The sequence below is a fragment of the Solanum stenotomum genome, chromosome 1 (genome assembly GCF_019186545.1).
Source record: "Solanum stenotomum isolate F172 chromosome 1, ASM1918654v1, whole genome shotgun sequence".
Taxonomy (NCBI): Eukaryota; Viridiplantae; Streptophyta; class Magnoliopsida; order Solanales; family Solanaceae; genus Solanum; species Solanum stenotomum.
The window spans coordinates 12,076,458-12,102,555 of NC_064282.1; the positions used below are offsets into that span (position 1 = coordinate 12,076,458).

General features: G+C 32.7%; 4 protein-coding genes across 4 annotated transcripts in view; 3 read left to right on the top strand and 1 right to left on the bottom strand.

The window, feature by feature from the left end:
• The window catches only part of LOC125846751 (vesicle-associated protein 1-1-like), an 83,057-nt gene that overhangs the window by 45,556 nt on the left and 11,403 nt on the right, over positions 1-26,098 (top strand). The window lies entirely within an intron of this gene.
• On the bottom strand, positions 6,462-15,595 carry LOC125846712 (mitochondrial import inner membrane translocase subunit TIM44-2). Its single transcript, XM_049526290.1, has 14 exons — positions 15,379-15,595; positions 15,159-15,277; positions 13,066-13,149; positions 12,854-12,929; positions 11,263-11,307; positions 10,727-11,170; positions 10,563-10,631; positions 10,284-10,348; positions 10,130-10,198; positions 9,976-10,048; positions 9,471-9,575; positions 7,832-7,903; positions 7,315-7,377; positions 6,462-6,939 (listed from the first exon to the last, which is right to left on the bottom strand). Exons 1-14 carry the CDS (start codon positions 15,454-15,456, stop codon positions 6,808-6,810), a joined length of 1,494 nt encoding a protein of 497 aa, XP_049382247.1. The 5' UTR covers positions 15,457-15,595; the 3' UTR covers positions 6,462-6,807.
• On the top strand, positions 18,526-19,350 carry LOC125846773 (LOB domain-containing protein 20). Its single transcript, XM_049526371.1, has 2 exons — positions 18,526-18,891; positions 18,982-19,350. The coding sequence occupies exons 1-2, from the start codon at positions 18,526-18,528 to the stop codon at positions 19,342-19,344; spliced, it is 729 nt and encodes a 242-aa protein (XP_049382328.1). The 3' UTR covers positions 19,345-19,350.
• LOC125846762 (protein CANDIDATE G-PROTEIN COUPLED RECEPTOR 2) overlaps positions 21,553-26,098 on the top strand; it is a 5,283-nt gene continuing 737 nt past the window's right edge. Inside the window, exons 1-4 of the mRNA XM_049526360.1 lie at positions 21,553-21,994; positions 22,912-23,103; positions 25,340-25,493; positions 25,581-25,683. Coding sequence (XP_049382317.1) covers positions 21,695-21,994; positions 22,912-23,103; positions 25,340-25,493; positions 25,581-25,683 — 749 coding nt within the window. The 5' untranslated portion in view covers positions 21,553-21,694. The remainder of the gene's footprint in view (positions 21,995-22,911; positions 23,104-25,339; positions 25,494-25,580; positions 25,684-26,098) is intronic.

Genomic DNA, 26,098 nt, shown 5'->3' on the forward strand with positions numbered 1-26,098 from the left:
ATCAAACCGACCTATATACACCCCTAAACAGTAAAGTACGACACAAGTAAAGATGAGGCATGTTGTCGTTAAAGCTATGAAGATTCATTAATATGCAATATCACTTATATAATTTATTCTTATTATTTTCATGAGAAAGTTATTTTTAGAATTTTTAATTTTTTTTAAATTCAGGATTTTATCAGTATATTACCAAAGTAAAACGCTTAAAATATAATTTGTTATAAATGCATTTGTATTTATGGATATTGCATTGTCATTATGGGGTGTAAATGGTTCTAGTAAAAAATAGAATAATGAGGCTAGTGGACTAGAACACACGCCCCCAAGAATTATTCACAACGTTTTAACTACTAAACTAAACTTTTAATTTGTGTCGAGTAGTGTCAATATTTATATATATTTATTAAAATAATATTTGATCTCTAATTTTCTGACTAAAGGGTGTCACTCGACATCTCTTGGCTAAGGGTGGATCTGCCCCTGCTTACAGGTAACTTACCGAACAAATTCTTTCAAACAACTTGCAAGTAGCTTAAAGTAGGGATATGCGGTATTTGGATTTAACCAAAAAAACAAATCAAATCAAACCAAATTCTAATTTGAATTTTTTTTGTTTGGTTTTGGGTTTAGAAAAAGAAGAATAAAAAAAAACCGAAAAAGTTGAATATATGTGTGTGTGTTTAGAATTAAGTTGGTGCTAATCACTTTTGTCCCTTTTTAGTAAAGCTGTCAAAATGGGCTGACCCAGCCCAACCAACCCTACCCTAACGATCTAGAGAGTTAAATGGGTTAGGGCGGGTTGACCCTTTTTAATTAAAGGGCCTATAAAATAGTAGCCCTAAGCGGGCCACGGGTTGGGATGGATCGACCCTTTAACCGAAAAATGAACACCATTGGTATCTAAGAGTATCGAACGTTCATGTCTGATGAACACAACATCAATACATACAAAAATTCATTTACGAATTACACACTTCAGTGAATACTTACAAAAATATATAATAGTCAAGATACATCATCGTAAGATTTACCTGAGCAAAAAATATGACATGGTCATTTTTTCATAAACAAGACAATTAGACAACAAAGGGGAAATGAGAAATCAGGCATAAAAAAAAGAGCAAGTCACAAAATGACTATATTTATAGGGTTAATGAAGTTCAATAGTTATGAATATGTTATTTACTAAGACTACACTTTATGTCAACTTCTAGTTGCATGTTTGTATTAATTTTTTATTATTATTATTTATAGAGTGATCTTTCAATGCACTAAACAAGGTATGATATGTTACCATAACTGCCAACCTTTTATTATGTTCCTAAATCACTCAAATTTCCATTATTAAATTACCAACTAATAATTACATATTGTATGCATATCCCGATTCATTCACATAATACAATAAGTTGTATTTATATTCCTAAATACAATATATTCACTAAATACTAATTATAAAGGTATTCATGAAATTTTGAATATAAAAGAGTATTCATATCTTTTTCTCGTTGTATTTTTGCATATGTTTTTTATTTTTTTATTTATACACTAATACAGTTGTAATTACAATAACTAAATAAGGAAAATGTATTACTTGTACAATTAGCATATGAATACTTTGAATTCAAATTGGTATTTCTATTTATAAAACTTAAAGTATTAGTATATCAAGGATACAAGTATTTATAAAAAACTTAATGTATTAATACATCAAACAAGGTAAAGTAGTACAATTTTAGCATATGAATACAACAATTTAAAAAATGGATACACTATTGTTAAACCAAAAATGCATACACTAATATAATATACATATGAATACACTGTTCTTAAATAAGAAAATGGAAAAACAATAGAATGTATAGGTATCAAAGTGTGTAAGTATTTGGCTGTATAAAAAATTGAAAAAGCCAACAAAACGCCAATCTCTTTTTGGTCAAGTTTCTCCTATAATACTTGAGGCTTGGTGTTAACTTAGGTATTTATTTATAAAAATATAGTATTGATGTATCCAACTATACTTGTATTGCCTAATCAAATTGGATAGATTACTTATGTATCCAGATATACTTGTATTCACAAATCGCCATTTCAATTTGTGTTAATATTACAATACAATTATCTATGTATATAAGTATTATACTCTATAGAAATTTGACAAACAACAAAATTCTCTCTCTACACTCTCTGCTAACAATGATAACCTAACGTCTCTACTGAACTGCGGGTATCCCCCACGCTCCATCTCATAGACCGACCGGAGATCTCTCATCGGTGCGCTGGGACGAGGAAATGGCTCTAGCAGTAGAGGTGACACTCTTTGCAAGGAGATATGCAATTTCGCCATGGAAAGAAAAGTATAAAAGAAATATAATTTTCATGAAAAAGCAATTTCAACCAAAACCCTATAAAAATATATGAAAATAGATGTATATAAATAAAGTTTTCATAAAAAAGAGGAAAAATATCAATTAGAAAATACCTAATGAATTCAAATCACCAAAATCGCTCCTAGAATCACACAAAAAGATCTTGAATTGGAAGGAATTTGGGGGGAAAAAATATAAAAAATATGTGATATAGGGATATTGATGAAAGAGAAGGTATTGATGAGGACATAATTAATTATGAGTGTAATAATAATTTTCCTATTTAATATTTATTTATGTTAAATATATATATAAAAAAAATTGATTATTGGTATATAATTAACTTTGCTATTTATTGTATAGTTATATCCACATAACATAAAAATATATATATATATAAACTATAGCTATTTATTTTAAATGTATATTGATGTTTGTCATATTGTGTAGTTTTTCCTAATAATAAAAGTAGATTTGATTTTAGTGTGATAATGACCCTAAAATGTAAAAGACCTACAAAAGAGTTAGACTTGATTTTATATTTTAAAAATATTTATTGACAAAATTATTACAAATAAAACACTACGAAAATATAAATAATAAATATTTTAACATTCATAGACCATAGGCTGGCTTCTAAGGCTCGCGGGTTGGGCTTACAAGACTAGCTGGCCAAATGGGGTTAGGTTAAAAGTCTCGTTCCTAAATGAGCCAAAAAAATTAAGCTCAAAATTACTCAGGGTCTGTTTGAAAAGCCACCAGGTAATTGGAATCAATGTAATTACTAGGGTAGTAATTACCAACCTAGTAATTACACTGACCTGTTTGGTTGCCGCAGTATAATTATACTGTAATTACACATGTCCTATTTAAATGTCACAATGTAATTACACATGTTTTGTTTGGACGCACAATTGCAATCATAAAATTATAATAAATTTAAAAATAAAAATTAATCATTTAAAATTTATACTAGACAAATAAGAAATTTTATAAATGACATTAAATTAAATATTTAAGATATATATTATGTTTTGAAAATATATTAATTAATAAACATATTTACTGTAACTAATATTATAAAAAAATAATTGATTTATATTTTTTCAAATTAATATATTTCAATTGAATTGATCGTAACAACTAAAAGTATAAAGTTTCTACGAACATTGTGAAATGCATGTTTGATAAAAATAATAGTAATATATAAATAACATATCATAAATTATTAAATGTTTGACAAAAATATAATCTATCAAGTCTAATTAAAAAATGACGTGCAATTTAAATTCAATATTACTAAAACAAATGAAACTAAAAATATAACATAAGTAATAAATTCAAAACAAAAAATTTAACATAATACTCTTATAACAAATTTCAACATAGCAATAAATATGATTTGTTTTTATTTCGTCATAATAAAGAAAACGTAAGTCTATAACCTTACTTAACAATAAATTATATTTTAATTTAAAAATTAGAATACTAATAAAATTATGCTAATGAGAAAAAAAACATGGCATAAAGATATAGATAATACGAGAAAATTACATAGAATTTGAGAACAAGAATAAAATGAAATATAATAATATAAAATAAAAAATAGACTTTTACAAATTTTTAGAATAATAAAAATAAAAGTAAAAATAAATTAAAATAATAGAAGTAAAAAAAATTAAAACAAAATAAAAATAAAAATAGAGATTAAAAAAAATGAAAAAGTAATCAGGTGGTAATTACACCATGTAATTACTAGCAATTCACAGTCTCTGCCTGTGAATTGTAAAGTGTAATTTCCCCCTGCCAATTACACCAATTATCTGTTGACCAAGTAATTACATGTCCTTCCAAACATGACAAGACAGTGTAATTACACTAATTACACCAAATCTAATTACCAGGGTGTCCTTCCAAACATGCCCTTAATTCAAGGGTTGGGTTAAGCCAACTTAACGGGGCCAAACCCATTTTGACATCTCTACTTTTTATTTATTGCCTTTCATTATGATTAAGTTTGTATTTTATGTTTGTACATCTATAATTGATATACTTATAAGTATTGCGTTTTAAATTTTACTTTAGAAAGTATATTTAAGAGATTCAACATTATTACTTCTCCTAGTATATATTTTCTTCAAATTGCAAATATAATTGTGATTATGTTATTAATTAATGATAAAATCGAATAGAGAAAAGTCAAACAAAATCTAATTTATATTGATTCGGATTGAATTACATTTTCCTAAAATTAAAAATCAAAAAATTCAAATCAAATAGTGAAGAACAAATCGAAAAACCAAACGGACATCCCTAACTTGAAGTGCAGCTTCCTTCAATCTCGTAGGTAAAACTTCATTTTTCTATAAATAGAAAGTCAATTCAGCTCATTTCTACGTAGGAATAAAATCTCTCTCTTTCTCTGTCCCAATTTATTTTCTCATATAGATTGTTGCTCTTCACATTTTATTATTATTTCGTAACAGTTATCTCCTTTCATATTTATTGAACTTGTTATTTCAATTCTATTATTTCCGTGCACCCTCTCTCGTGGAGACAAATTTGTTTAATCATGAGAAAAAATTTACAAATTAAAATAACTTTTTTTAACAATTAAATTTTCTCTTAATGTATTTCAATTCTAGTATGATTCCAAAATCTATTTGTATTTTTTTAACAATTAAATCTTATTTACTCTTAAATTTCACAAGTTATGTGTAGTAAAAAATAGGGAAAAGGATCTGAAAAATACTTTAACTTTGGCAGAAGTTGCTGTTACGATACCAAACTTTATGGATGACCTTTTACCCCTGCACTATTTAATAATGTATTTTAAAGGTATATATATGCCCACGTGGACACATTACTATTTAAAATGATGCAATATTTATGATGTCCACGTAGAAACATATATACCTATAAAATACACTATTAAATAGTACAGGGGTAAAAGATTCTTTCCAAAATTTGATATCGTAACAACAATTTTAGCCAAAATTAAAATATTTTTCAAACCTTTTTCCCTATAAAATATAATGTAATTCCTATTAAGTTTATGCTGAATGAGTAAAAATTCAATGTTTAAACTCACAACTTTTCCTACAAAACTTGTATGGAGCAATATAAAAATTCTCTAAATTTACATCTCATAATATATATTGAATAACTAAATTCCTATGAAATTCATACTAAATGGGGAAAATGGTTTGAATAATACTTTAACTTTGGCTGAAATTGTTGTTACGATACCAAATTTTACGAAGGATTTTTTACATCTCTGCACTATTTATTAGTGTATTTTAAAGGTATATATGTGCCCACGTAGACACATTACTATTTATAATAATGCAATATTTATGATGTTCACGTAGATATATATATACCTTTAAAATACACTATTAAATAGTACAGAGTGATAAAAGGTTCTTTCCAAAAAGTTCAATATCGTAACAATAATTTCGGTCAAAGTTCATATATATTTCAGATATTTTTCCCTACTAAATAAGATAAAAAGTTAAAAACTCTCTAGATTTATATCGAATAAAATTAAATCATAAAAAAGATACTTTAATCGTATTTTCATTATTTAATTAAGTATGAGGAGCAAAAATTATGGAGCAGAAAATAGGGCAATCAATGGAAAATCTTCTAAGATTGAATGTCAGTGAAATTGCAAGATTTCTACACATGTAGAAGAAAAATGACAGACAGGCTGTCTATGAAGCTATAAAGGCAACAGTAAAAAGCTGCCCTTACTGTTGATACATCTCTCTATGATAAAATTTACCTACTCTCTTCGTTGCTATTTAGTTATCAATATTTCAGATTTCACTCTTTAAAAAAAAAACAGGTAAATTTACTATTATATCCTAATTTAATATTCTTAAAATTAAATTTTCAATAAATAAACATAAATTAATTTACTTTGATTAATTAATTTGACCAATGAAGCTTTTCTATATTAGACAAATATATCTTTTCAAAACTAATAACTTTAAAAGGTAAAATAAGAAAAATAACGACATTTATGCATTAATTTTTTGAGAAATGACAAATACTCCTTAAAATTTTTAATAAGACATATAAATGGAAATGGAGAGAGTATTACATGTCACCTCGTAAAAATCGTAACTAATTCGCTATATCAAGTTAACTATAGCGTAGTAAGCCTTTATACATGCACCTTAAAATCGTAACGAATATAGTTCTTCTGCAAAACTATCATGAATATTCTATTTTTGCAGTGTTCATGGTTGCTCAAGTACAGTGAAAAAATATCCTATCTCCTCATTAATTTGAATACATGATGCCTCCGTTCCAACGGAGGAAAGGGCAAAAATTTATTGCAAAAATTTTTCTGCACAAATTAAGTGCAAGAGAACATGAACAAGGTGGCGCAGGCAGCAACATTATCCACTCCCCATGATGAGTTCATTTAGATGAGGGCTGCAACACCAAGTTGCTGCATCTCTTTAAGCCTCCATATAGGGTGGATCGCTCCTTCTCCGAGTTCTTCTGCTTCTACTAGTTGCATAGCCCAAGCATAGTATACAGTGTGTATTGTATCCTAAATACATGTAGTAAAACAACATTTAGCCACACCAGGGTTAATTTTCAAATTCAGAAGACTTAGCTTTGACGATGAGATCATTCTATAGAGCAACATTGATGTCTCAATAAAGAAGCTTTTTCTAAGGAAGGAGCTTTTAAAGTCATCGAATTAGGAAATTTTTGACACTGATGCTCGTGAACATCCTGAGTTTACGTGTAGTAACACACTTTTATGTACGAAGATCACGCTAGTAACATAGAAAAATGACAATTTGACCACAGATGATATGATCAATAGAAAGTACCGAATTAACCAGCAGGGTCAATTCATTGAATAGCCAATACTGAACATTAAAAATAATACCAACCTAAAACAGAGGATAAAGCTTACCTGTCCCCCTTCTTTAATTGAACCAAGTTTATCACGTATGCAGTAAACCTGTTGCGTCTGGAACTGTGAAAATTACCAAAGAAAGATTACTATCAGGGTTTCTCCATCATTCATACACTATGTTTTTAAAAAATTTTACCAAAGAAAGATTACTATCAGAATTTCTCCATAATGTATACTCCCTTTGTTTCAAAAAGAATGACCTCCTTTCCTTTTTAATTTGTTTAAAAAAGAATGACATCTTTTATTTTTTGGTAATATTTTACTTTTAGCTTTTCACGTGGCATGTTTAAGATCACAAGATTAAGGGCAATTTTGTACATTTGACATAACTTTAATTTAGGACCACAAGATTCAAAAGTGTTCTTGAATTTCTTAAATTTCGTGCCAAGTCAAACCAGGTCACTCTTTTTGAAACGGACGGAGTATACAATGTGTTTCAAGTCTTTGTTAGGCAGAGAGCCCTGTCAAGAGGTGCATTAGTCCAGACATAAAAAAAATGAGGAGAAATGCTTACCGCCAAAATGATAATGGGACTGTCTCCCATCATTTTTGTCTCCCGTACTTCAACGTCCGAAATATGTAAAATCTGCACAATGAGAGAGAGAGAGAGTAGTTAACCATATAGATTGTCTAGACATTTATTCATCCATATACAAGTGCACAGAAATAAGAAGGTTGGATCTGTCCGCCACCAGTCATTTTTTTTTTGGGATGGCGGTGGTGTGAACTCATTTTCAGTAGGGTTATTTGATTCCTAGTAGCAATGGGGAGAAAACACAGGAGAGGAAAATAAAAGGAAAGTTTGATGCTAGAGAAACCAATTAGTACTGAACTCACACTAATCGTTCCCTTTAATGTAGTTTATTTATGTGATGCAAAAGGAGAGATCACAAGTTTCATTTCCAATTTTCAGTTTGAGCGACTTTCCTACAACGAGAGGTGGGAACTCTGGGATGAACCATCTCTACGGGATTGTGAAAGATGCTCTACTAGAATTATTCTTGTTATTGCTTCGACTTGTAATCCCCAAGAAGTGGATCCTGCTCTAATAGCTACGAATAAACTAAATGTGTGCAGATACAGAGGCTCTTGTGAATACACAGTTACCTTTATCTCAAAAAGATACAGAGGCTCCTTATTCCACAACAACGAAAACACATTTTCACTCTTTCATATACCTCTTGCAGCTGCAGCAGGATTTGAAAAAGGAATTGATCATGACTTTCTTCCCTTTTGGGCCAGTTGTGGGTGAGGAATCTCTTTAATGGGGAGAAACCACGGGAAAGGGAAAGGGAAGTTTGATGCTAGAGAAACCAATTAGTACTGAACTCAAGCTAATCAACCCCTTTAATGTCGTATACCGTGTGATGCAAAATGAGAGATCACATGTTTCATGCCGAATTTTCAGTTTGAGCATATTTCCTACAGCGAGAAGTGGGAAATCTGGGATGATTTTAAATCAAGACCACAACTACAGCAAATGCAGCATCTAATGCTTAGATCAAGGCCAATGAGAAACAGTAAATAGCAATATGCTGTGTGAACAAATACTTTTACCTATTGACGCCCCTATAACCCCTAAAGAAAAAACAACGGCGCATTTAAAAAAAACAATATCACTCTACAAGGTATTAGATTTGTTGAACAATGGCACATTTAAAAAAAAACAATATCACTCTACAAGGTATTAGATTTGTTGAACAATGGCGCATTTAAAAAAAAACAATATCACTCTACGAGGTATTAGATTTGTTGAACAGGTTTCATGACAGAAGTCAGATAGTTATAGTCAGGGACAACGGTTCTAAAATCTCTATCAGCATAACAGCATCTAAACATAAAGTTTCAAGGATTATGACCTTGACTTGACAAGCATGGAACTCACAAATTGCATCTCACATTAACAGAATAAGGCCATGTATCAGCATAAAAATGTAATCATTTACAGCAGTAAGAAAAGTGTCTTGGCTATTTTAGTTCTATCAACTTTTACTAACTATTGACCTTGTCTGACATGCTAATAGAAATCATTGAGAACAGATTGCAACACTGAAAGTTTAAGCAAAGCGGCACTTTTCATTTATTGTTATTCCCCTTCAGTGTAAATAAATATTCAAACTGGAAGCCAATACCATAACTTGCGTTTCTCTTACCTTGTTATCAAAAATGATACCCTGGCATTCAAAAGCTTGATGCTCTGCTTTACACCGCTCAATTACCTCTTTGCTGCAATATTTCTTCAACACCTCTGAATCTCCCTAATGACCCAAAAAGCAAGACATCATTGAAAGAAGAAGAAAAAATAACATATTTCAGTATATCAGCACGAGAAGATTCAATAAGCAGTGAAAGACAAAATAGAGCTCGGTACGAGGCAAGAAAGGAAGGGTAGGGTAATGGTGGACCTACTGATTTACTTCTGAAGTATTTATCCATCCATTTGGGTTATATGATAAAGAGACACATAGATTCTCCTCTCTGTCCAACTTTGAAGGCGTCAAAAACTAGACATGGAGAGATTGCACCACCCACTACTCCTAATTGTGAACCAAACACATGACTAACCCATACCCTTCTGTCTGCCTCTCCTATTTCTACCCCCACACGAGAAATCGTGTTCATGTGTCCATAAGCTTTAGTGAACTTGTGCATACTTACTTTGAAGAAAGCACCAAGAACTGGTCGAATCACTTCTTGAACCTCAGCAACAAATTCAGGTAAAGAGAATGACCTTCACAAGACATACTTCAAATTTCTTATACAAGCCAAAAATGATAATGAAAAATCAAGCAAAAGTAGGCTGTAATCCTACGGATCTCTGCGGCGGATCTCTTTAAATGACAAAGCAGCTGTTGATTCTCCAAACACAGTTTCATTTATACTGTAACCATTAAGATGGAAACTATAAGTTAATCTTAATAGAACTCTATCCAGGACACAGCATTAAAATTGGAATGTAGCCATACTCTTGGATTTTATGAACAACGGGATGATCACTCGTTTCCCATCTCTCACGAATATCTTCTGCAATCTGTCATACCACATAAATATTTCAGATAACTTCATATAAATGCAATCCAAATTCACTGCTGCTGCTATCAGCTAAATGATTTTGTGCTAAAAATCCTCACTTACAAATGCTTTCTGGATGTATATCCTCATTGGGTTAAATATAGCAGATAATGAGAGTTTGAAAATGAAAACATACCACAAATGGTAAAATTCTACAGAGAATCAGAAAGTACCTCCTGGCTTTTTGTTACAACAGGTTCACTCATGCCAGTGAAGCGCTTAAACACAGGGTGACCTTGCATCTGGAAATAAATAAAAACTTAGGGCAAATTAGGAATATGAGAGGAAAAGACCAGTTCACTCAATCTCAACAGGGACTAATAAGAAAGAAAATTACCTTTTCCTTGAGTGCCTCCCATTTCTTATTCCACTTCGACTGCTTTGATGGTAAGACAGCAACATCAGTCCTTGTGCTCCTCTCGAAGTTTGATGAAGTTTCTTGTGTAGGAGCAGAATGTTCGAGGCGCTTTCTCTTACCTGGAGTACCTTTCAATTCATCCAATATAATGCCATATCCCTTCTTGGCTAAGTCAACAGGCTTTGCTTCTTTTATTTTTTGGAAGGCTGGTGAGACTTTTGATGATAAGGATGAAGCAGCAAACTTAACCTTGCTAAAAACTGTTTCTGCATTATCACTGGAAGAAGATTGCTGCTGCTGCTGCTCCTGTTGAGTTTTTGCTGATGCAGACTCACTACTCTCATTGGTATTTGAACCAGAAGTATCTGAATGACCACTTGATCCTGGAGTTTCTTCCTTCCCCGTCCGAAAACTTGACCTGACCTATAAACGAATCAGGGTCAACTGTCACTCTCTTAAAGAATTCATCATAATCGGGACATGTGCTAAAAAGAGCTTAGGAAAGAACTACCAACCTCCTCTTTAGTAGCAGATATTTTTTCCTCCACATTAGCATAAACCTACAAAACAAATTATATTAGCTCAACAGGCAGTGACTAAACTTGACATTTTTTAAGGAACTTTCAGGATTCGGAGGTTGAAAGATCAATATCTTTTTTTAAATGGAAGTGTTTTATTACTGGCTTCAAGGAAAAGCATTCAATACAAGACCAAATAGTTAGCTCCATTACATGATGTTATGGCAGAACCAAGAAGCTAACCCAAAAAAACAAAAAATATGTAGGGGGAAACACAAACAAGTGGGAAAGTCAAGGTTAGGGAACTAACAAAGTCTAGAAATGCATCAACATTATAGGACAGTTTGTTCCAATCAAAGATGCAAAATAAACATCTAGCCTTCATGGAGTGATTTGTAGTTGAAAGATCAATATCTTTGCTAATTAATAGTGATAGGTGCCGAAAACATAATTAATTATATAAAGTTATGCTCTCTCTAGCAACATAAGCTTTTAGCTAAGATGATCACACACCTCAAATTGCTATCAGAGTAGGCAGAGGGCATGGGTTTGAGTCCCGCCACCACCCATCATCAAATTTTTTTTCCACGTGCTTGGACCATGAAAAGAAATTACTCACTCGTGAGGGGGTGTGAAGACGTAATTTATTAAATAAAAGTATGTTATCTCTAACGGCTTAAGCTTTTAGATGAGATGGTTACACACTTCAACAATAAGACAAAACTTCACTGCAAAGAATGATCTCAAATGTTGGTGCACCAGAGGAAAAGATCTCCAGAGAAATAATGCACCAAGAAAAGTCTCATGTTTTGCTGGACAGTAGAGCATGGTGCTTGACAGAGGATAAACTATGTACAAAACTTCATTGCAAATATTACCCATAAAAAAAGAAACTTGATTGCAAATATTTGTATTACTATATTAAAAGAAAGGGTTGGACACCGTGTACAAGAGGATCCGGTATGTGTAAAACAGAAGTGGACATTGTGAATCGTCTATTTATTCACTAGAAAGCTGCAAAATAGTTGTGAGACATGTTTTCGACTAATTTGATATCAGGGAGACATACTTGAATCCCTAAAAGTTGTCTATAACAGCTTACTAGAAGGAAAAGAGGGAGCTCAGTTGCAAGATATAGAGAACCATACCAGCATGTATTATATGGACACAAACACAATGGTTGAGAAAGGAATCAAGAATGTCCCGTAAGTGTTTACACTCCAAAGATAGATGTCGATTTAATCTAACTTGCCACTGCAATTCAAAGTTTATAAATGATGTAATGCCTGGGCTTTATATCCCTTCATTTTGAGGGGGTAGAGGGGTGCTTTTATACTCATTGCATCCTCTGAATCTCCCATAACAGATTTTTTATTATATTATAAAAAGGTAATAGAATAATATGAATCAACCTGGCATACCATCTAGATACCTAGAAGCAGCTTTGCACAGCCATGAACAGCTGCTAAAATAGTCTTGAGATAAAATATATGCTTGGGAGCATTCATTTTAGAAAAATCTCAATCAGCAACGAAATATTAGACCAGCACCCAAGAGACTGATGGAGGGTGCACCATTACAGTATTACCTTTTTTGCCGTAGCTTCAGCTTCCGTCCAAACACCATCGACATGCTTGTAAAGCTGCTCAGTTGTCTGCTTTGTTCTGCATTTGCCAGTTCACCATTTCAGGGTCCCCATTGGTAGTTCTGCCAGCCTTGACATACAACAGTATGTCTCAGCCCCTTAAAGAAAAGGCTAAAACCTTTTAAAGTTACATTTATAGGAAATCTAGAAGGCACCTTGTTTTAAGATCCTCTTTCACCCCTTTTAACTCCTCTGCTTTCTCCTTCAACACCTTGACTGACTGTTGGAATTCTTGATTACTGCAGCAATAAGCATTGAGGAATAAACCCAATGACACCCCCAACAAAGTCTTAGAAGTATAGATGGAGAGCGCGACACTGACAACTAGAAACTTGATAATCATAAAATTGAGAAATACAACTAGTGGATTTCATAGGAGCTTTGTAAGTAGTCCTGTTTTTTTTGTTGGTTTTTCTATGTAACTAACACTTTGGAGGTGGCCAGCATAGCCCTTAATGCTGAGGAATACAATGTTACCAATTTCAAAAAAAATAAATTGAGAAATAGTTGTATTCTCTACCATCTCACTTCAAAAGATAACAACATGTCCCCATATCACCCACTCCCAAGGAAAAAAAGAAATACTCAGAATCAGGTTCCTCATACTGCATTTCGACAAATCTCGCCAACTAATGAATGTAAGGTAGCCATTTCTGTTGAGGATTTTAAGGATAAAGATGAAGTAATCAATGATTAAAAATGTTGAATGCAAGTTAAGTTGAGTGGAAGACATAACCCGCCTAAGAGTGAAATAACATATTTGAAAAAATTACATTGTCTAGCATTTCCACATACCTGTGTGTGTCCTCTTTTTTGTATGACAAGTGTGGACATAGGATAAAATGATAAGGAATCTTCTCTAGGAAGAAAAACATTGCCACAAGCAATATCATTTCATGGAGAAAAAGAAACTAATATCTGTTTAGAGTGGTCTAAGGGTCAGGAGACTATTGTATCTAATATGGCCATGTACACAAATGGTGGTAGAGATAAACACAAAAAGAGATGAATTATGAAGAAAGTAATAGTTGCTAAATATGCGACATGAATGAATGGTTTTCAGATGAAGTAACTAGCCATTTAATGAGCGCATCTGCGAAAAGGGATTATGAAGAAAAAGATGACTTCCTTAGATTCATTGACTTCGTCACTGGGAATGGCAAATTTTGGTTGGATATGTGGCATGAAGATGCAATCTATGATCAGCGGTGTTAGCTATTGCTCATAATAGGAATGCAATTATGGGCTTGTAGCTAACATGACCTTAGAAATCATTCAAGGGAATATCATGGGAATTTAGCTTTTCAGGAGCTATTCAGATTGAGTATCTGAGAAGTGGAACATGGGAAGGGTAGGATCAATCTATGATCAGCGGTGTTAGCTATTGCTCATAATAGGAATGCAATTATGGGCTTGTAGCTAACATGACCTTAGAAATCATTCAAGGGAAGATCATGGGAATTTAGCTTTTCAGGAGCTATTCAGATTGAGTATCTGAGAAGTGGAACATGGGAAGGGTAGGATGGTATAAAGACGGTTAGTGTGTGTACATTGTCATTAAAATCTTATTCCTATGGTCTAATTAATTGAGAAGAAAAGAAGACATCGTAAAAGGAGATTCTCATACAAAGGCACCCAAGAAAGTTGCTCCTTTTACTTGGGTGTGTCCCGCGGAATGAAATCCTTATGAAGACAATCCAATAAAGAATAAATGCATTTACTTAAGTGGGAGATTTAAGCGCAGAGGGTGCGAGCATATGTTGATTCACTTTCTGTTACACTATAGAACAGGCAGCTTCATAGTTTTGGGAAGGGGAATTCTCTCAATGTGACATTGATTGAGAATCCCAAAGATAGTTTAGAGGCTATGGACAGATGAAGGCTAAAGAAGCTTGCAACCATGTGTCCACCATGTCCATCAAAGGAACTGGAGGATTTTTCAAGGCAATTAGAAAATACTTAAGATACACAATATCTCGTTTTTATTTCATATATACTTTGGCTTAACTAATTCTTTTGTATATACAGTTTGGTAGGCTTTAAGGGGATCTTTTGCGCATCTTCACCAACTAATGAAATGAAATCAAGCCCAGCGTTTATCACAAAATTAGATACAAAGGGAACTTCTAATTCAAATAATAAAATTCCCTAGCTGGTACAAAATCCCTTTTTCTTCTTTAATACCAATATCCAAGAAAGTAAAACACTAGAGCATTGAAATGAAAAGCAATAAAGAAAGAGCAAATACCTGTCTACTTCGCCTTTAACTTTCTTGGAGAACTCATTGAATACACCGAAATGACGAATACCCAGATACCTATCTGCTCCAACAAACCTCAAATTTGTTGCAACTCTACCAGAAACCACCTAATGCAAACAAAAAAATAAAAAAATTACAAATTATAAACAATAACCATTAAGCACAAATTCAATAAAGAAGAAAAACAATAACAACAAGACACACGAACCTGTTGCGGTGCTAATATTCGTCGGAAAACAGGTTGTTTTGAGATAAACAAGTCCCGCACAATCTTTCTGCTGGTCATTTGGAGTCCTTTTCCTGATTTAATGAAGAAGAAATGCAGATTTTCTTGTGAAGAAGAAAACGAAGGTCTGTAGTAAGCCCTTCTTCTTCCGTTCCTGCCCTAATGTTAGAAGACTTGTTTGGGCCGCACGATAAACCCCAATAGTAGTACACAGTACACAATATTATAGTACTGGAGTATCATTTTTCCTTTACTAAAAATAATTCAATAGTATTTCAATGCAAGTATTATTTTATTATGTTAAAATATGAGACTACACCTTCGTTTGATAGCTAATTAGAGTTACGCAAATGCTAAAATAAGTCTTGAAAATATTTACGTATGTCTTAGTTATTATATTTTTTATCTTGTATGAAATATATATTGTAATATATAAATTTTATTATACTTTGTATATGATTAGCTAGTTATGTGAGTTTCTAGTAAAACAAATATTATACTAATTGCATAAATGATTAACTTACCTCTTAATCAATTGTAAATTTGATGTTACTTATATAATTTTATGTATACGTAACTCACCTCCAACTTAGTTATCAAACGAGCCCTATTAGTATAAGGATCATAGAAAATGTTTAAATTATTTACCTTGTGAATGTAAATTTCTTTATCTATTGTCATACTAAGAAATTTCAACAGATGAAAAGAATATTTTTACTAAGTAGGCGTTTGGCCATGCGATATCATATCACGATATGATGTCGTGAGATGAAATCAGCGTTTGGACATGCGATTTTACGCTGATTTCATCTCATGATTTCATATCATGAGAGGTGATATCATATTCTCCAAAAACCGTGATATAAAATCACCATGTGATTTCATATCATGATTTGAGATATTTTAATACAATAATTGATCCATGAGTTTATATTTTGTTAAAACAACCCCACATTTATATCTACTAACCCTTTGTTTCATATGTAAATAAAATTAATAATCACATCATTATTTTTTAAAATTTATTATTCTCACCAATATAAAATTTATTATCACTTTAAATTTGGTGAATATAAATGATAAAGTAGAAATTTATTTGGTGAATATAAATGAGAACAAAGGGAGTAATACTTTTTTGATTTTTCATAATAAAAAAAAACGTCTTAATCTTATGACTAAGCATAATATTGATAAAAGACAATTTTCATTGGCGGTGCCGCACTTTCTTAATCTTAGTATTTGCAAAATGTTCGTTCACATGACTGAAGGATATCAAGTCCAATTGATTGAGGACTTAGGAAAATTTGATCAATTAGTTATTAATATTTAGTCAAGTGGACTAGTTATAATTTTTTTGATTAAATTTTATTAGAAGTGTTTTTGACTCAAACTTGTGGTAACTTTTTAAAATTTCGTTATTCAATAATATTTAACTATTGATTTTTCTTGTAAATAGTTAGAAGTTAGTGATGTTTGTTAATTTTTATCTTAGTGCATTTAACTTCTAAGTTAATATTTACTCACTAATGTATGTTTTTTTTCTACTTTATAGGTTATTTGTAAGAGTAGTTGAGAGATATGAACATATCAAGTACAATTTATGTTCAATTTTTTTTAATTAAATTAAAGTTAGATGAAACAATTATTTAACTGAAGAACAAATAACTTTGTAATAATTTATTATGCGATTTTATAATTTTTGTTTATTTGATAAGATTGAATAAACAATTGGGGCTATTTTAATAGCTTTACAACTTATGGGATTTTTTTGTTTATAAGAAAATATACAACACAAAAATTCCATATCGCATGTCCAAACAAACCTTCAATTTCATCTCATGATTTCATATCATAATACCATATCATGATTTCATATCATGATATCATATCGCATGGCCAAACGGGCCCTAAGTAAACTTACAAGTTGATTTACGAAGATAAATATTGCTGGTGACCTAGCAGATAATAATAAATGGACAAAATAATTATAGTTCCAATACTCTTTAACGTTCTATAAATTCTTTTCAATTTTGGAGGAAAAAACGACACGTGTATATCAATTTCTAGACTAAATAATTTTCTTGCAACGAAAAAACAACAAATAATTATTGTGCAAGACAAAGTGTTTTTCGATTTCCGATTTTCCCATATTTATTTATTGGTCAACAAATTTTACAAAAAGTATATTCTATAGGCAAACAAGTTTCTTAAAAATAAGGAAATTACTAAGTAAAGGTAGGAAAATAAAGTTTGACGAATGACATTCGACATTTATTGTGTCTTCCCCACCGTACAACACATGTCATCCTAGCCCCACCCCTCGTAGCCCCCATCCGGCTATCCCTACCACCCCAACTCACACCCTATATTATTTGTCTAAATTATACTCATCTATTTTTCATCTACATATCGAATACAAGAAAATAAATACTCGTAATACCAATGGACTTTCTTAAATATATTTTTTAAAAATACATTTTCCATCTGAGCTTCAAATACACCCTCATAAAATTAAGGAAATCTTTTTATACACAGGTTGATTATGCAAAGCCTTGCATCAACTACAAAGAAAGCATGACATAGTAGAGTACTAGTAAAAGTAATTGTTTACATGTTAACTAAATGCGTCTGGTTTCCCAATTCCCACAGGCCACGGGCAGCATAAATCTTGTGTCCTCCCTTCACAGACAGCCCTTCCAATCATAACAAACTTAAACCCCCCCCCCCGCCCTCCCCCACACACAACCGTCCACAAAATTTTGTAGGTTTAACCTTTAAATTATTGACATGTGATATTAAGTAATGATGGAGAACGAATATTTATTTAAATAATATAATATTATCATATTACGTTATGAAACAATACGTAACAACAATCCAAACAGAAAAGTAGTGAACATATGCACAACACTCTCTTTGCACGTGCCCCTCACACCCAAGAAGTACTACATTCCTCTTTTCCACTCCCCCATTCTCAAGTACTCTCACCAACCTTAACGTCTCTACCTTTGCCAACCCTTCACGAGAGTTACGTGCCTTTCTTCATTCCTTTTCTTATAAACACCCTTTCTCTTCTAATTACAACTTACTAAATCACATTCTCACTTTCCATCTAACAAAAGCCACCACATGGATGAGCCATCAAGTGATGGTGACCGGCGTAAGGGCCCTGGAAAGCGTGTTTCAGGGGCCGTGGAGCAGCAAGTCTCAGGCGTTCTTCCAGCTTCCACGGCCCCTTGTGGTGCATGCAAGTTCTTGAGAAGAAAATGCATCAATGGGTGCGTTTTCGCTCCCTACTTTGGCTCCGACCAAGGCGCGGCTCGGTTTGCAGCCGTGCACAAGGTGTTTGGAGCCAGCAATGTGTCTAAGCTATTGTTGCACATTCCGGCTAACCGGCGGCAAGACGCGGTGGTCACTATTACTTATGAAGCTCAAGCTAGGCTCTCGGATCCTGTTTATGGTTGTGTCTCAACCATTCTTGCTTTGCAACAACAGGTGAAAAAATGTCAAATATTCTTCGTTGAAAAATTATATAAGCTCATCTAATAAACTAACATGAGCTAGTACAATTATTATTTTTTGTAGGTGGCATCCTTACAATCAGAGCTAGCAATAGTGCAGACACAGATAATGAACAGCAGATATGCAATGGCAAATGCCTATCACAATATTTCACAACAACAAGAAGAACAACATATTGCAATTCTACAGCCAAGTTACTCAAACAATTCTTCTATTTCAAACAACAATATTAACCTCATCAACAATTTCAATAACTCCACTACTAATATTTTTGATCAACATCATCAACTGCATGGATCAGTTACCTGTACTGCTAATAACTCTCCAAGTTTTGACCCAATTCATCAACTCCATGATGAGGAAGAGGAGGAAGAAGAAAGCCATAATCCACTTGCTTTTACTAATCACATGTTTCATTCCCTATGAAGTAATATCACACTACACCTTTAATTTTACGAATAATTGAGCTGTTTTAATTACCATTTATGTTTATAGAAAAAGTTAACTATATATAATAGTAAACATTTCACTCCTTACTTTTACTTTCACTTTCAGCTTCTCCTAATATATTGAATTCATTTGAACTCAATACTTTCAACGCAGAGTATAAACTTATGACTAAAAATTTATGAAAATTGCAAAAATGACAGATAAAACTCATATACCTTTAAGAATACAATGAAACGCATAGAACTATAAAAATTTGAATTCGTAATACTTAAATCCTAAATCCACGTATGACTGTATTATCATATCATTTTTAAATATTGAAACAAGTAACATAATTTAATTATTTTCAAAATTTTAAACCCACATTTTGAAAAAGGTTGACATGTAAATGTCTTTTGATTAAAAGAATGTTTAACACTGACAAAAAATTATTAACTTAAACTCTTTACTTTTATAGTACTCTACTAGTTAATTAAGAATACAATATTTAAGGTAGAATTTCACTTTTTAAAATTACTGTTGTGTTTTAGCACGAAAATAATGAGGGGTGGAACATATTTCATGCTCCTATGCAAATAAAAGAAGATTCTTGTATTATATATGGAAAAATGTCTGAAATATATCTAAATTTTGATCGAAATTGTTGTTACGATATCAAATTTTGGAAAGGACCCTTTATCCCTCTGCACTATTTAATAGTGTATTTTAAAGGTATATATGTGCCCACGTTGACATCATAAATATTGCATCATTATAAATAGTAATGTGTTCACGTGAGCACATATATACCTTTAAAATACACTATTAAATAGTGCAGAGGGTAAAAGGTCTTCCATAAAGTTTGGTATCGTAACAACAATTTTGGTCAAAATTGGTGTATTTTTCAGACCATTTTCCCATAGATATATTAAAAATTATTGAATAGAACAAGTGAACGAGTCATAAGGTGACGCGCGATAAATATATATAGGAACATATTAGTTTTGACTTAGCAAAGACGACATATGGAATATAACACATGAGCATGACCAGTATGCTAAGGTTGATCTTGTTTGTTAAAGACTCGAGATCAGGTTGTGAAGATCCAAGAGGATATCATAAACTCATCTAGTTCTAGGACTTCATGAGATCAAAAATCGAACAATGATCAGTCAAAATAAACTCAAAAGTGTAACTAGTCTTAAGGAATCTGGGTCCTTTTCAAAAGTTACATAATTCAATGTATAACGGAAACAATGTGCATAATCCAACGTATAACGGAAATAACGTGCAAATATGAGTCATCGTGGATGATTCACACACGGCGTTATCTAGGATTTAGCTTTAAATATGTCTCTACCAATCATTTGTTTCCTAACACATTTTTTACTTATTGCATGTTTCCGGTGTTTTGTAACTGAACACTCTCAAGCTCATTCAATATTTGATTTTCTACAGAAAGTCACGTCAGAAAACAAGCTAAATCAAATATGATTCATTATTTTCATACATGTTTTACTATTTCCTTCCATTGCTTTTATCTTTTACATACTTTTAAAGAAAATATTAGATAAAGCTATTTTATTATTCTTATTTATATGAGTGAGACAACATGAACGTACACGGAGTATGTCTTAACATAATACTAATCTCTTTTCATTAAATATTTACTATATAAATGTGTGTTATTACCTCCTAATTAAAGTGTTCATTTTAAAAAATAATTATATCAAAGGTAAAATGAAAAAATATATCTTTTATTTATTAGATAATTTTTTTTTAGAACAAATATTTTTAAAAATTATAACATATATGTTGAAACAAAGCAAATAATTACAAAAATAAGAGTGATAAACAAATCAGCAATAGAGTGACAAACTGACAATGGCTCGTAACAAAATTGAAAATAACGCAACCGGTAATTTCGCTATTATTGAGCCGTAATATGTTTAGTCATTTGATGACTAGTTAGAAATATATTATTCTTCATATATAAAATGAATATCAATTTTAGTTTGCAATTTAAAAATTTATATAATTAATATGTACTATAAATTATGAGAAAATTGTATTATATTATGCGGAGCTGATTAAAATTATGCATATATTAAAAATATAATTGTTATATAAATTTCTAAATTATAAAGATATATATAACTTATTTTTTAACTAATACGAATAACTTATTTAAAAATTAATTAAATGGTCCTGCTAGCTACCAAATAGTTTGACCTTTTCTTTTTCGTTTAAAAAACGACGCAAAAAAGAATCCGATTGTATTTAGAATTCTCTACCTACTATTGTATCTGTAATTAATAATAGGGATTAGCTGAAGTTAGGGCTTTTGATGATTGATTGGAAGATGAGATCTGTTGAATCCATAGTGGCGGAGCTATCACCGTCTTCTTCCGCAACTGCCGTGGTCGGAGCAGGAGGAGATGGCGGCGGCGGTTGGTTCGTGGAGTGCCACGGTTTATGGCATAATGTGTTGATGATAGTTCCGTCAGTACTATTTGTTTTATATTTGGCTTCCCAAGCCAAGAGAAGCTTCTCGAAGGTTTCTAATGGTCGATCGCATGTAGTAGCTGCTCTCTATGCCATTCTCTGGCTTGTTAGTATCTTCAATTTGGCCTGGTGCTCTCTTCAGGTATCTATTTGTTATCCTGTTAAGTGTTAATTATTACTAACTTTATATAATCTTTGGTTCTGATATCTGTTCTTCCTGTAATAATGTTCATACATCTTGAAATTAGCACAAATGAATATAATGAAAAAGAAAATATAAAACTTTCTAAGGTACTACGTCCGCCAAGGGATTGGTCTTACTTTTCTCTGATAAAGTTGCAGCGAAGCAATGTTCCATCAAAAACAATTAGTACAATCGCCATTTACTATTACTCATAATGTAATTTTTATTTCTAGCTATAATTAGGGGTTAGTGAGTTGTTTCTAGCTATGTACATAAACATGTGATTGATCCTTCTTGAAATGTGCCAATGACCATCCTTACTTGGTAACTGTCAGAGAAGGATATTACAGCTTTTGCTGGACTTATTTATGGCAACCTCCTTTGTCAATATGTCTGTTCCTGCTTCCTTCTACTTGGAAAAACACAACTCTTATATAGAGGTGTTTCCTGTGGAATAATAAAACAAAAACGTAGAAACAAAAGAAAAGTTAGTAAATCCTGCTTATGGCATGGTCATGTAGAATTATTTTACTGCAACCTCCTATTATGTGTGGTATTGAGTATTGACAAATTTTTGAGTTGTTTTTGGTCCCTAATGCATTAAATGCTTCTCTTTATGGGCTTGACCATGTAAAAGAGCTTCTTTCTTGCTTTCTTAAAGCTTCTATTTTATGTTCTAAAAACATGTTTCTTTTGGTTCTCACGAAGAGGATATCTCCATTTAAATACACTATGTATCATATCGATTTTGTATTGATGCTTCCAGCTGTCCAATTTGTAGTGGTTGGTGCACATTTGCCTAAAGATCTACCTGTAATTAAGCTAAATTGATTTATCTGTCTATCATTATCTTCTTTAACCCACTTTTCGCACAGGCATGGGAGTGTGCTCCAGGGAAACAATTGATGTGGAATGTCATCTCCTTGTTCACAACATCTGGCATGCTATTTCTCGAAGTAAGCTTGATAGCCTTTCTACTTCAAGGGAACCACGCTAGTGGACGTGAGGCGCTAACACAGACTTTCCTAATCTCAGCAATTGTAGTAGGTTTAGATATATCTCTAAAGGTGCAATCCTGTTCTGTTTAATCACCGAACTTTCACTTCTTTGTTGCTTAACGCTGCTGTTACCATGTTTATGCAATAGCTTAAAGCCAAGTTCATACGGCTTAGAGGCACATAGTTTTTCTGCTAGGATAATGTAAGAAGGAGAAGAAAAAGAGGATTAAATGTTCATTTTCTTATTATGTTATGAGGAAAAGGGACGTGTCCAGTGTGGGAAAATAGAAAAGTTGCTTGGGAAAGGGAAGAGTGGACACAGAAAGCGATGTGTCCAATGTTGATGATACAGGAATATTGAATGGAAAGGGAAGAGGGAACTGGTAAGCACTACGAAGGAGAATATACCATATACTGTTTTGAACTATCTAGTGAGCCACTTTACACCAAAAGTACAGATTTTGAAAACATCTATCGTAATGATAGAAATGTGAGTTCTCTGCCCTCCAAAGCAAGTCTTGTTCTGCTCCAGCAATATTATCCATAAGATGCACAATGGAATAGTTCTCTATGTGGGCTTTATCTCTTTTGGTAGCACCTGTTGCTGCCAACCTTCCATTATACCTTTCACATTCTGAGGCATCACCCATGTTATACCATAAAGGTTTTGGAATAACTCCCAACATTCTCTAGAAAATCTGCAATGGAGAAATAGGCTAAATTGTTTACAGATCTTTTTGATACAGGTAGCATCTACTACATAGGTCAAAACCTCTCTTTTGCAAGTTATTTTGAGTTGAGCATACCCCCCATGTTGCAGCCCATTCCAAACATGCTACTTTAACTGGAAAATCTGGAGCGCCACCCATGTAATACCACAAAGGCTTAGGAATAACTCCAAACATTCTCTAAAATCTGCAATGGAGATAGGTGCTATTGTTTCCTGATCTTCCTGGCACATGTAGAATCATCTATTTTATAGGTCAAAACCTCTCTTCTGCAAGTTACTTTAATTAAGCATGCCCCCCATTTGGAAGCTAATTAGTTGGCATGGACATCACGATTATAAAAATATTTCAAAAATAAAATATCATGTGGCTCAATAGTGAAATTCAAACTATCCTCATTAGACTGTGTTAGAAAATGCCATTCACCTAAAGAAAGTCATGGAACTTCTTATATAACAGAAAAGGTTATGTAGATTTAAGTAGTCACTTGTCAATACAACTTAATCTCTTCTTTAATCGTAATATCAACTTGCAATGTCGTGGTGTGCCAGAGTTGAATGTACATTTGCAGTCTAAGTAGGAGTTAAAGTTGCAATTTGGATCTGAAGATAGTCAAACAAGGATAAAGAAAAAAGTCACCCAATCATGAGCGAGATTTAACTTGAGGAGGATATGTTTATGGAGGCAATAAGCGACAGGCGAAAAATCTATAAAAAAAAACATAGTCATATTTTTCTCTTCATGTTCTCTATGCATTTGTTGGGAAATGTTGTGAAACTTCAAAACTAGTTATTCAATTTGAAGACGGTGTATGTATAAATGAGAACAAGCAGAAATACTTAAGTAACATATATTCATGCTTTCTTATTAGTTGCATGAAAATATACTTTATTATCTGCATCTATATTTGTCAGCAGATGCAATGTTGTGCATCATAATGTGCTCAAGTAAAACCTTGTTCCTTCTCTGAACAAATCTATGTAGCTTTTCCTGCTGTGGGCTTGGTAGATTTCTCTAGATCACCTCATTTAAAGTTTAAGTAGTCTGAGGGGAGACATTTTTATTTATGTAATTATGTCTTAACAAGCCCTGTGACATGTGGGCCTTATTTTTTATTTTATTTGGGTAATCTGTCGAAACACCTTTGTTTCTTTACATTTGGTGGTGGTGAGTTCTGAAACCAGAATTTTTATATGCTTTGGTACCATGTTCACGATCACCTCATACGCAAGCTTAAATTGGTAGAGGGGAGGCATTATAATGATTAATTTTGTTGTAACAGCTCTTAAAAAAAGAGGAGGTATCTGGCACAAAATGAGGTTGAAAGTCGGAAGTTTCTGTGGCATGTCATGTTGCTGGTTATATCCTCTTTGAATTTTTAGATGAATGACCTAGTTCCCAATTATTTCAGTTGCTTTTGAATTGTTTATGTCCTATGAGGATCAGGGACTCATGTCAGCACTCAGCACCTCTGTCATGCTCTTCTTATGTGTCTCATCCTTACTACAAGTCATACGCCTTATTTTTGTGAATTATATCATACTAGAGGTATTGATGCGTGCTATTCATTCTCCCAGGGGATCTACCTATTTGGATTTGGTATTCAGTTGTTTGATGTTAGCAACAATGGCTCACAATGGGCCTTGTGGGTTATTCACAAGTTACTGCTGACTGGAGTATATGGCCTCATCTTTTTTATGTATCGATCTACATGGAGAGAAAGGTTGCCAGGTGAGTTTCATATCATGAATTTATGTTGGGTCTATTATGAACTTATACTATTGTATCCTTACTATTAGTATCTTTCTCTCGTTGCAGCAAGACCTGCATTCCAGAACTATATTTCCATCATGTTTTGCGTTAATGCAACTGCCTTGCTTGCATGTGCACTTGCAGCACATGGGACTGGATTTGGAATATGGTATGCCGTCTTTAATGACTTCAGATGATGTTCTTTCTTATCCACTGTGATTATTAAGGGCATTCATATTTTAATACTGGCACTAATGATAGTATGAGTTCAGAAATTGGGATATCACACCCTTTGGGGTGGCCCAGTGGTTTGGGCTTGGGACTTCCATGTCGGAGGTTTCAAGTTCGAAATCCCTCGCCAGCAAAAGCAAGGGGTTTGCCTTCTGGGTCGAGCTCGCAGGTTACCTCTCCTATGTGGTTTCCTATGTGGTTTGCGAGCTATTGCATAGGAGCGGGGGTTTTACGCATTGCGCATCCAAAGGGTAGCGGCTGCGGATTTCCCTTGTCATTAAAAAAAAAGGGGGGGATATCACATGCAATTTTGACAAGTACAAGTAAACTGGGAGGAGGGGGGGGGGGGGGGG